The following is a 12,730-nucleotide window of genomic DNA, read 5'->3' as shown; positions in this document are numbered from 1 at the left end:
GTCACATTTTCGAACAAGGTACATATTATTCAAATATAGCGCGCAGCCGCAGCGTATAGCGCTTTTCAAACTACTAAGATAAAACTTGAGGGGCTTAGCGAATACTAAAGGTGGTCACCGAAGGGGACAAAGGTAATTGAAAAATTAAAAAATGGTTCGCATACTATGGGTACGTTCCCATAATTCATATCGTACTAATATAATATTCCTGTGTTAACGAAATTTTATTTCGCTATTAATTTAGGTGGTTTGGTCGCATCATCAGAAGGCAGCGCCGTTGATGTGATAAGTTGCGGCGTCAGAAAAAAAGTGTAGCATATAAATGCTTATTGCTTCGCAGCATATCATTATTTTTATAAGACATGGCAATAAGTTTGAACAACGCTTAAACCGAAAATAAAAATCATCATATCAAAAATTTCGATCTGGCGGGTACATCGTTCCATAGCTTAATTGGCTAGAGCGGCGACACAGTCAGTCGGAGACGCGGGTACGATCCCCGCTGGAGCGGTCAATTTTTGATATGATATTCAAAAATGTTTAATAATTATGGTATCACGTCAACGTAGTCTATCAAAACGCCGCATTGGAACGACAACGGAGCCACACTATGGCGATGTGGCCAATCTCTAATATTCTATCAAACTTAGTTTTTTTTCAAACACAGACAAACAATACATTAACTTTCTGTAGTACCTACAAACATTTTAAATACGGTCACAGCTGTACAAGCAATTTACAAATAACTCATGCTAATAGCTTTTTAGAACAGATACATTATAGTAGATAGTATTGTTACTATCCTATATTTTATATTCTACTTAACTAAAATTAATTATTCTATAGCTAGTATATACCTGTCAATCAAATTACTTATTTTTACTTCAAAATACCATAGAAATTCTATTTGTACATAGATCTTATGCTAACTAAAATAAATACTTTGAACTTTTCATGTATTAAACTAAAATCATCTTACAATATTTGATTAAAAAGAAATTGTCTACCTTTTGAAATGGTTCTGAAGTATGTTTTTCTAGATGACTAGACAATGTTATTTTTAAAAATTCACTCAATGGCTTAGGAATAATTTGCAACTGATATAGCTATTATGATTACAAACTATCATATAATTAATGATATACATTCATAAAAATAATTTGTTATTAGAATAGATCTTTAAAGATAGCACTTCATTAACTAACAATAAATAATTTATAATTAGTGTTATATAGTAATAGGAATTGCAAACAAGTTTATAAGTAGATAAAATAAAAATAAAAAATTAGGCTACGATTGGTTGTTTTATATATAACAGTTGCTTTGCATAGTAAACACATTTTAAAAAAGTGCTAAGCTTCTATATTCCATGGATCGACGATCTACGTAAGATTGCCGGTGTAGGCTAGATGGGGATTGCGGAAAACCGGGATGTTTGGTGCAAACTGGTGGAGGCTTATGTCCAGCAGTGGACTGCAATAGGCTGAACTGACTGACTGAAGCTTCTAATGCTCTTTTTAACACTCAATCATTTGTTAAAAATTATTTTATATTTGTTTATCGCATTAAGCTAAAGTTGTTTTTGATAGAAGTGGAGATGGTGGAGCACTAGGATATATCACAAACAAAGAAAGTTGTGCACAGGCTAGTGCACCGGCAATAAAATTAGGTACCTGAAAAAATACAAGAAATGAAATACATACATCTACAATATAATTTATGTATTTACCCTTATGGTGTAACAAAACTTACCGATAAATATATATCTTCTTCTATTACACCATAGAGAAACCAAAGGCTTGATACAATTAATGACATGAATATCATCGGAAAAGGAAGACAGTCTGTACATTTTGTTCTAATAATATATAAAAGTTTGCTCATTGGTGCAGCAACTGTTAACAAGGTAAAGGAGCAAGCTGAAAAACCTGAAAAAAGTTTATAATTATTTAATTTATACTCTGTCTCTCACATTAAAAGTTTTCGATAGTTCTTTGAGTGATGACAGTGGAAAAGTTCTAGATAAATATGTTTATACATTCTATTATATTTTATTTAATTTCTATTTATTATTTGAGTACTAAAACTTAATTTTTCAACAATTTAAAGACTAGTAACATATTTACCCATTATTTTTAAATTATTAGGTGCATTTATGTGTACATTATGGTATATTATGTATAAACACTCTGCAACAAAGCTTTAGCACAATACACATTCTTTTTATAATAACTCTTAAAAAGATTTTTTTAGCTTTTCGATTATACGATTGAGGATGGTTAGTCAAGTTATTAAAGTTGGAAAGAGGCAGCTATTGTTTACTTATAGCCCTTATAGGTACCGCGTCAGATCGTGACACTGTTGTGTTGAACAGCGCGAAAGGCCACCTTTACATTTCATAATAAGTATCTATTTATGTTGTTACTTGTTGACTATTTGTTTATCATATTATGAAGACTAAATTAAATAACTATTCAAACGAAAATATGAAAAATTAAATATACAAACCTAATCTACCAAGAAGCCTCTCATTGTCTTCTTCCACAGACATGTAACCAATTGTAAAGGCATATACAGTGAGAGAAACTAATAATTGTTTTAAAACAGAGGATTTCTTGAAGGTATAACTATAAAATACGATAATATATGATAACATTAATATTATACCAACTATATTGACTAAAATTATTTTATTATCCTGTTTTGTCAATCCGTATAAAAACCAAAGGCCTGATCTGTAAGAAACGTTTATATTGTTATTATAGGAATCATAAATAATTTTCTTATTTTTTTTTCCATCGTAATAACTTACGATATAAATCCACATATGAATGGAAGTGGTGACGATTCTGATGTTGTCCCATTAATGACATATTGTCGGCACACAAGCCTAAAATTAATATTATATCAAACTTAATTAAAAATTACGAATATTGCTATAGTATTATTATATATTTTTTTCAGAAATAACACGTACGTGCCGGATAAAAATTGTAAAATTGTAGTTATAACAGCCAAACTTGCCACAAGTTCCTTTAAATCTGATAAGTACATTTTATATTTATGTAATTAGTTTATAAATTCAAATTTATTGTAAATTCTTAGCACAAACGCTGATTTTAAATAGCACAACATTGCATGTAAACAATTATACGTTGACTGACGTTGACTACATTGACGTGCAAGGCAAGCTGGCAAGACTATCACAACGCACAGCTAATTATCTCTTTCAATCTCTTTAGATTAAAAATAGATTATGTCTTATGCCATATTAAGGCATAATCTATTTTATGGTGCCCAAAATTATTTCCCTTAATATATTTAATACTTTCTATTTGATAAAACTGGTTATTAAGTAATATCAAAAGTGATTAAATAATATTTAAATAGAGTTTAATAACATAAAGCAACACAGAGGGGAGTAGCCATGCACAGGCGTTCCTCTCTGTCAAGGTATAAACCCAAATGGTCCTACGCGTACAATAAAACTAGTTGCAGCCGCACTGATAACTAGACCAAATCTAGTTGCGCGATCGAATCAACGTCCTTCAAAAAATGCCGAATTGTTCTGTTTTTTGCTGCAAAAAGAGATCTGCCACGTCAAATTAACTAAAAGATGGCGTTACCTTTCATATATACGTATTTTTTAATCACATTATTACTGTATACTTCTTTTAAACCTTTTTTAAACTTAAAAATTACAAATGTTATCGGTCGTATTGTTTCGGATTTGTTTACCAACACAGGCTGCTCGCCCTCATACAATATGTGGATTGGTCGAGTGACTGATCCAAGTCTATTTCCGAGAAGTTGCTGTCGCCGAGCGATAGTGTTGTTACCGGTTTTTTTGTAGATAGTTATCGATAAAAACGACAGAGTCAAAGGAAGAAGAAGATATATTTGAGATTCTGATTTATTTATAATATAATATTGCGAGCTTTATTTTAACATACATAGTATACCTCCTACCCCCCTGGTAGTAGAAAATTCTGGTGTCTGTCGAATGCAGTAGAGTCCAATTTCTGCCGCCCTACATTGCCTCCTCTGCAAAAGCCTGATGGTTCGCTGGCTCACTCCGCAGTGGAAAAGGCAAAATTGTTTACATCTCTCTTTGCGAGCAATTCGCGTCTTGATGCTGGTTCTACACAGCCACCATCTTTGCCTCGATGTGACTCTTCTATGCAAGAGATCACGATCCACAACAAAGAGGTTCGTTGAGTTTTGCTGAATCTCGACGTGAATAAAACTATTGCACCTGACGGTATACCTGCGCGTGTCCTAAAGGTCTATGCACCTGAGTTGTCTCCTGTTCTCACGCGCCTGTACCGCCCTTCTCTTCAAACTAGAACGGTGCTAAAATCTTGGAAGCTGGCTAATGTGCAGCCAGTGCCCAAAAAGGGTAGGCGAGTGAATCCCTGCAACTACCGACCAAACGCCACCACCTCCATGCTTTGCAAATTTATGGAAAAGGTCATCATCATCATCATTACAGCCTATACAGTCCACTGCTGGACATAGGCCTCCACAAGTTTACGCCAAAAATAACGTGAACTCATGTGTTTTGCCCATAGTCACCACGCTGGGCAGGCGGGTTGGTGACCGCAGTATTGGCTTTGTCGCACCGAAGACGGTGCTGCCTGTCTTCGGCCTGTTTATTTCAAAGCCAGCAGTTGGATGGTTATCCCGCCATCGGTCGGTTTCTTAAGTTCCAAGGTGATTGTGGAACCTTGTTATCCCTTAGTCGCCTCTTACGACACCCACGGAAAGAGAGGGGGTGGCTAAATTCTTTAGTGCCGTAGCCACACAGCACCTTTGTATCATTTTAAAAACCTAGTTTCCCTAACCGATTACTGGAATTTATCGATAGTGCGTATCGACAGTTGTTACAACCACGGCTGTAAGCTACTTGCCAGCGTAGTTGCGGCATGTCATTATACTGTAATGACACAGAATGTATCTATGTGTGTATTAAAAATGTAAGTGTTTTTTTAATTTAGTATGTATTGAGTTTCGTAGTGACAGACGATTATTTTTGTGTGGGAATTAAATAAAGTGTGCGTGTGTGTGTGATTTCCCCCAGCGATAACTGACAGACAGTTTTGTATCGGTAAAAAACCCTATGGCTACTCTCCCGTTGTCGTTGTCGTGTTGCTCTTTGAGTAATAATATTCAACACTAGTATTGTGATTTGTAGGAAAATATAAAATAGAAACAAAATACCTAATTTTATGTTTCTAATTATGTCAAAAAATAAAATGCCCATGTACTTTTATTACAAACTATCGTTAAATAAAATAACTATTAAATCAAAATGTTATTGATGTGAGTGCAACATTCTTAATAATAATAATAATAATAATAATAAGCCTTTATTTACTGAAGGATAATATAAGCACCCGTCGTCGGTAGCCGTTCTCAATCCCCAGTGTGTCTCCTGACATAGGCCTCCTCCATTCCCTTCCATATTTTTCTGTCTATGACCTTTCGCTGCCATGTAGTTCCTGCCAAGGATTCGATGTCATCTACCCATCTGAGATGTTGCCGTCCTCTTTTCCGTTTTCCATCCCTTGGGTACCAATCCGTGATATCATTGGTCCATTTCCGAAACTTGTTTCTTGCCATGTGGCCGCACCATCGCCATTTCTGTTCTCTAATTTTCATTTTAACATCATATATTTTTGTTTTGGCTCTAATTGTGACTAATCGCTGTCTGTCTTTCCTCTTTATATGCAATATACTTCTTTCTATACCGTGTTGGCATGTTTCTAGTTTTTCCATATTCCTTTTAGTCAGAGCCCACGTTTGGCATCCATATATCATACATGGCAAGATACATGTATCGTGTAATTTAGTCTTGGCAGTCATTGGAATGTCCCTATTTTTCATTATATCCTTAAGAGCCCAAAACTTTTTCCACGTGTTGCAGACTCGTCGATCCACTTCTTTGTTGGTTTGATCATTTGGTGATATGATTTGGCCTAGATAGACATATTCGTTAATATATTCTATTTCTAACTGGTTTACATAGATTTTTTCTCTATTTCTGTTACTCATAATTTTTGTTTTAGTTGTATTCATGGTAAGACCAACTTTCCCACTTTCAATTGCTAATTGCTGTAACATCAGTTCTAAGGTCTGAGCATCCTCTGCAAAAATGACTAGGTCGTCGGCAAATCTTAAATTGTTGAGTTTCACGCCATTTATGTTGATGCCAAAGGATTCCCAGTGTAAATTTTTGAAGACACTCTCTAGTGTGGCTGCAAATAATTTTGGAGAAAGTGGGTCACCCTGTCTTACACCTTTGTTTATTTTAAACCATTCTCCTGTACTCTCTAGGCGTATTCTCGAGGTACTGTTTTTGTAAATGTTTTTAATTAAGTTGATGTACTTGCAGTGAACACCTTGACTTTTTAGTGTCTCCCAGATCGCTTTATGTTTTAAGGAATCAAATGCTTTGTTGTAGTCAACAAAACTTATGTAATAGCTTTTATTATATTCTTTGCATTTCTCTAAAAGTTGCTTGACAACGTGTATGTGGTCTACAGTTGAGAAGTTGCTGCGAAAACCTGCCTGTTCTCGCGGTTGGTTTTCTTCCAAGACTAATGAAATTCTGTTAAGGATAACTTTGGCAAATATCTTATAGAGGTTGGACAATAGACTTATTGGTCTGTAATTTTCGATGTTTGATTTGTCTCCTTTTTTGTGCAAAAGTATGATGGTCGATTGGGTCCATTGTACAGGTATTGTTTCCCTGATTAGTATCAGGTTGAAAAGGTGTACTAGTATTTCTGTGATAGCTTCCAAAGTACCCTTTAATAACTCATTTCTAATTCCATCTTCACCTGGAGCTTTGTCATTTCTTTGGGTTTTAATAGCGTATCTTATTTCACTTTCCAATATTTCCGGTACCATTTCTTCTTCGCATGTATATTGTTGCAGTTCATTATCAGATTGAGATTGAGGGGCATTATCTTCTTCTGAATATAGGTGACGATAAAACTCAGTAGCGACTTTCATTATTTTCGGTCTTTCTGCTGTTATTTTAAGATTCTTAACTGAAATGTTTGGTATCCAATTAGTTTTTTCTCTCAGTTCTCTTAGGCCTTTTTTAATACCACCCGTTCTTTGTATATGATACATGAAAGTTCTCGTCAAGTTTTTGTTTTTGTGTTCTCTAATTGCATGTCTTATCTTTTTGCTTATTTCTACTATTTCTTTTTCTTTATTTTTCCTATCAAGTAACATGTTTCTACGTTCTTTTATCAGAGTGACGGCTCTCGTACCTAATTTATCTTTTACTTTACTGGAGGTCGATAATTCACTGATAATATGTTGTAATTCATACACGAGCTTATCGTATTTATCTTGCACAGACTTTTGTTCGTGAACACCAGCCAAGGCAGTTTTTAGCTTCTCTAGTATCCTATCCGGTATTGGTAAGTTTATAACCTGCATGGGTGGCTTTATATGTTTTCGTCCTTGCTTTGGTGTCTTGCCATATAGGGTTGCTCTTACCATTCGGTGGTTGGTATTAAAGTTGACGCTAAGTATTTCTGTATTTATAAAATATTTTGGTTTGTTTGTCAATATATAATCTATTTCGTTTCGGTATTTCCCACATGGTGAGATCCAGGTCCACCTGTTTTTTAACTTTTTCTTGAATAAAGTATTTAATATGGTGAGATTATTTTCTAAAGAGAAATTAACCAGACGATGTCCATTTTTATTCCTCTTCCCAGTGCTATAGTTACCTATGATATTTTCTTCACCTTGTCTTCGTTTTCCTATTTGGCTGTTGAAATCACCCATGACAATTATATTCTTGTGTGTTTGTTGTAGTGCAGAGTTAAGATCTTCATAGAACTGATCTTTTAAACTCTCATCCGATGTTTCTGTAGGGCCATAAACCTGTATTATAGACCAGGGCTTGTCATATCCTGCTAGTTTTATATTTAATATCGCAACCCGATCTGATATGCCATGGAAACTTTCTATTTTGTTTTTGAGTTGTTTTCTAACTATGAACCCTACGCCATACAATCCTTGTTTCACACCTTTGTAATAGAGAATATAGTTATCGTACTCTTCTATTTCGTCTCCTAATCGTCTTCAACAACAACAACAACAACATTCTTATTAATTTGTCAATGTCAAAAGTAAAAAAAAATTGCTTTAATTGTTTACGATATAGGTACACGAAAGTGTTTTATTAAGTTAATTTGTTTATTAACTAGTTACGTGTTTGTAAACTCAACATTTAAATATTTGCCATTATCTCGTTTAATGAAATTTTAGAAATAAATGTACCATACAAGAATTTATTTTTTATTTCAGTTCACAACGATGTGTTGTTTATCTTATAAGTGTTACACAAATTAATTATAAACGATGAAGTCCTTTAAATTAATCGTTCATCAATCTAGTTTTAGTAGTAAGTATTATTAATTTAATTATAACGTTAATGTGTTTATGTAGGTATTATTTGTTATTATATGTATGATTTTTTTTTTGTAAATATCTTAAACTAATGTTTAAATACTGTTTAGCGGAAGACCTTATAATCAATCTTAAGGATTATCCTGGATTGAAAGAAAAGGATATTATAGAAATTTATCACCCCGAAAATGATTACCCACGACTTCTATTACAAGTTACTAAAGTGGATGCTCCAGGTCGAGGAAGAGGTAAGATAATGTAATATACAAAGATATATATAGTTAATAAGTAAAAACTCATCTTCTAAGAATAGGATCTTGTTTTTTTAATAAATATTTTTGACTGTGTTATATGTTACAAATTGTAAATATTATTTAATTTGATTATAAAAAATTTTTCATTGTTCATATTTAGAAAATAATTGTGAAACACATTTTTTATAATTTTTTATACAATTGTCCCATTTTGTGGCATGAAGTAAAATAAATTTGCAAGCTTATATATTAATATAATAATTTAAATACATTATTTTATTTGCAAATAAATTTTTGCTACATAATATTTTTATTTATAAAAAAATTACAGATACAATTAGTGTGGAACAAAGCATCGCAACAACATTTCAGTTAAGAACCTTTGCCGATGTTTATGTAAATATTGTAAATGTGGCAGACGTGGCTTTGGATTCAGTAGAATTAACATTCAAAGATCAGTACTTGGGAAGGTCTGAAATGTGGAGAATAAAAAACCACTTAGTAAGATTTTGTTACTTACTTATACTATGAAATTATTGAAACTATTTAAAAATTTGCTCTTATTTATTTAAGCTCTATTTATTAATTACAAAAATAAAGCTACAGTTCTAGTGTATTTAAACTTTTACTTATATGGGACTTAGCACACTTTTCATAATGAAACTCCTGTTATATAGTCACTAATGACTGATTTCATATAAGTAAAAGTGTTGATAGTGACAGAAAAGCTTAAAAATGGTATTACTAGGATAAAAATTACTGCCTCTAGGTGAGCTCTTGTGTCTATCTCAATAAAAAGATTGAGTATTGTGGTGGAGCCGTAAGATGTCAAGTGTATGAAATGTGGTCTCAAGGAGACAGGGTTGCCTGTGGTGTTATAACAGAAGATACGAAAATTGTATTTAGATCGTCCACATCAATGGTCTATCTGTTCATACAAATGTCATCCGAAATGTGGGATTTTGATATTCATGGAGATCTATACTTTGAAAAGGCTGTAAATGGATTCCTTGCAGATCTTTTTGCTAAATGGAAGGTATAGCAAACAATCATTAGTTTAGATTAATATTACCAACATCTGACTACATAGTGATGCACTCATTTTTTGTTCTATTTTCAGAAAAATGGTAGTAATCACGAAGTAACCATTGTGTTATTTTCTAGAACATTTTACAAAGCTAAAACTTTGGAAGAATTTCCACAACACATGAAAGAATGTTTGCAAAAAGATTACAGGGGCAGGTTTTATGAAGATTTTTATAGGTAACTAGGTTCTTACTTCCAACTTAGCCACGTTGACTATTTTGACTGTTTCAATTTCTCCCCATAAAATATAGCTATTGTCACTTAATGATAACGTAACATTCTCCTGGTAACAGAATTTTAAAATTTCTAGTAGTGTTTACTTTATCTATTACAAGTAAACAGAAATTCAAATCTTCCTCTTTGTAATATTATATTAGTGTCTTTTTTATTTGATTTTTTCTTTGTTTATACTTAATTGTACATACATTGTTAATTACTTAAAGATAAGAGATTGTGTAGTACAATGGACAGACTTAATAGTGCACACACATACACGCATACGTACACAAATAAACCCATATACTCAAATGCATATACAGTACCTCATATGCTTGATTTTTTTTTAATGATTGATTTTGTTGTTAAGATGTCTATCTCTCCATATAAGAACTTGTCCCAAAATATATATTGTATCATGGAGAAAGTTGGGTGATCATCTTTAACAGAGATTATACTAATAATCCATTTAAGATATTCATTCCGAACTCAATTTTTTTTTTTTTGTAATTCAACCATTTGCATAAGTAAAATTTGTAATAACTACTTGTTAAAAATGTTTATTGAAATAAAACTTTATTATGATATGTTATTGCTAATTAAACATTTCTTCCAGTCAACTCAATACCATATACCATGACCCACAAAAGTAAAAACTACATTAATTCTAATTTTTAAGGGTTGCAGTACAAAACGAGAGATATGAGGACTGGTCTAACGTACTACTCCAACTGAGACGGCTCTTCACTGATTACCAAAAGATTGTATTGCAGTATCATGAGAGGCCTAACATAGAAATACCAACAGCTATAAATTCAACCGCAGCTCAAGGAAACTTCCTAGAAGTTCTTAATATGAGTTTAAATGGTACGTAATTTTACTATTTTTCTGACTTAATTGAATGAATAAAATTCACAATACTCGACCATTAACTCGACCTCATTTGATACTTCATTACCGTTGCTTTAAAAAAAAAACAGCTAAAGACATTGATTTATATCTTGTAATTATTCTGTTATGTCTTAATGTTCGCCAAGAATAAGAGAGACAGAGTGAATTTTCACACTTTACTTTTGTACACATTTCTAAACCGTCTGTTATGAATGTGTATTATGGTAAAGTTTATTACCTATAGTACATAAGTAATTTATCTATAGTATAATATTATTTTAACCATGTGGGCTTTCAGTGTTTGAAAAACATTACTTGGACAGATGTTTTGATCGTACTGGTCAATTGAGTGTAGTGATAACACCAGGGGTAGGTGTATTTGAAGTAGACAGAGAACTGACAAATGTAACAAAACAAAGAATCATAGACAATGGAGTTGGAAGCGACCTTGTCTGTGTAGGAGAACAACCCTTGCATGCAGTACCTTTACTAAAATTCCACAATAAAGATAATAATATGAACTCAATAGATGATTATTCCATGCCACATTGGATAAATTTATCTTTCTATTCGACAAATAAAAAGGTAGCATATTCGAACTTTATTCCAAGGATTAAACTACCACCACGGAAAAGTCAAGAGCCTTTGAAGAAAATGTATGAGGATGAATATAAAGGGAGGAAATTGGTAAAGGAAGATGACTATAATATGCACAATTCAATGTTTGATTATGATGCATATGATGCGGAAATTTTCCAATTACCCCCAGCACATAGTACTTGGTTCGTATTTTAATTATTATTTGGGTTTTTTTTTTTTGTCTGTAGTATTATTTTATTAGAAATAAGGAAACAATTAGAATTTAAGTAAAGTTGTATTCTCTAATATTTTATTAAAGTAATAAGCATTTTTAAGATCTGTATGTTCTCTATTTAGTGTAGAGAAAGTGACTCGTACTAAAAAGACATCAGAAGCAGGCTTAGAAGGTATACGAAGTCCCTCTACCATCCATCATAGAAAGATGTCCGATCCTGATATACACCACAGTCTTGGGTCAGACATTCTATCAAGTAGTAAGTGTATTTAATCATGTACAGTTTCTCTTATCTCCGATAGGCTGGATAAAATCGTAAGGAGTACAACATGTATAGTTTAACATACGTTGACAGTTTTTACTCTGTAAGACAGTAAATTTAATTTTTTTTAATATATTAGTTTTGAAACAGTAAGTATAACTTCTAAAGTAGTACTATTGATGTACGGACGTTTGCTATGCAAAAGTATTTGTATTATGTCTTGTTATATCTGAGAAATAATTATCCTTCTCTTGTTTTGTAGACTCGATGATAACTATATCAATATATATTTTTTTTATATTTACCTCTATACCAGTAATAAAAAAATATAAATAGAAAAACCTAAAAAATAAAAGACTATGTGGGACAAAGATGAACGAGGTATAGATTATCATATTTTAAATATAATTTTACGTTCCAGGCAAGCCTTATTTCAACGAAGCGGGTAGTGACGTCACCGACTCTCCAGTATCATTAAACCGTCTCTCACCTCGTAGTTCCGTATCAAACAAACCTGTGAAAAGAACTGGAAGGGCGCTTATAAATCCCTTCGACCCTTCACATGTTACCGTCAAACTGACTAGCAATCGACGACGTTGGACTCATATATTTCCTAAAGGTCAATCAAAATTCTTAATTTAATCGTTTTAAATATTTTTATTTCATGGATGTTATGAATGTTTTAATATCATGTAATATAACTGTTACATAACATGTTAATAAAACATACAAATAACATAAGTATTTAATGAAGCTGGTATATTTACTATA

At 32.5% G+C, this 12,730-nt stretch overlaps 2 protein-coding genes across 2 annotated transcripts in view; one reads left to right on the top strand and one right to left on the bottom strand.

Moving 5' to 3' along the window:
• Positions 1 to 942: 942 nt before the first annotated feature.
• On the bottom strand, positions 943 to 3,054 carry LOC123654056 (sugar transporter SWEET1). The gene is made up of 5 exons (XM_045590017.1): positions 2,978 to 3,054; positions 2,813 to 2,890; positions 2,509 to 2,735; positions 1,753 to 1,928; positions 943 to 1,673 (listed from the first exon to the last, which is right to left on the bottom strand). The coding sequence occupies exons 1-5, from the start codon at positions 3,052 to 3,054 to the stop codon at positions 1,566 to 1,568; spliced, it is 666 nt and encodes a 221-aa protein (XP_045445973.1). The 3' UTR covers positions 943 to 1,565.
• Positions 3,055 to 8,181: 5,127 nt separating this feature from the next.
• The window catches only part of LOC123653614 (GATOR complex protein Iml1), a 30,830-nt gene continuing 26,281 nt past the window's right edge, over positions 8,182 to 12,730 (top strand). Inside the window, exons 1-10 of the mRNA XM_045589608.1 lie at positions 8,182 to 8,233; positions 8,335 to 8,431; positions 8,547 to 8,684; positions 9,022 to 9,191; positions 9,460 to 9,726; positions 9,811 to 9,953; positions 10,672 to 10,859; positions 11,182 to 11,665; positions 11,820 to 11,956; positions 12,381 to 12,578. Of these exons, the coding sequence (XP_045445564.1) occupies positions 8,389 to 8,431; positions 8,547 to 8,684; positions 9,022 to 9,191; positions 9,460 to 9,726; positions 9,811 to 9,953; positions 10,672 to 10,859; positions 11,182 to 11,665; positions 11,820 to 11,956; positions 12,381 to 12,578 (1,768 nt within the window). The 5' untranslated portion in view covers positions 8,182 to 8,233; positions 8,335 to 8,388. The remainder of the gene's footprint in view (positions 8,234 to 8,334; positions 8,432 to 8,546; positions 8,685 to 9,021; positions 9,192 to 9,459; positions 9,727 to 9,810; positions 9,954 to 10,671; positions 10,860 to 11,181; positions 11,666 to 11,819; positions 11,957 to 12,380; positions 12,579 to 12,730) is intronic.

The sequence above is a fragment of the Melitaea cinxia genome, chromosome 5 (assembly GCF_905220565.1).
Source record: "Melitaea cinxia chromosome 5, ilMelCinx1.1, whole genome shotgun sequence".
NCBI classification, from domain to species: domain Eukaryota; kingdom Metazoa; phylum Arthropoda; class Insecta; order Lepidoptera; family Nymphalidae; genus Melitaea; species Melitaea cinxia.
This window is presented reverse-complemented; position numbering and strand designations above follow the sequence as displayed.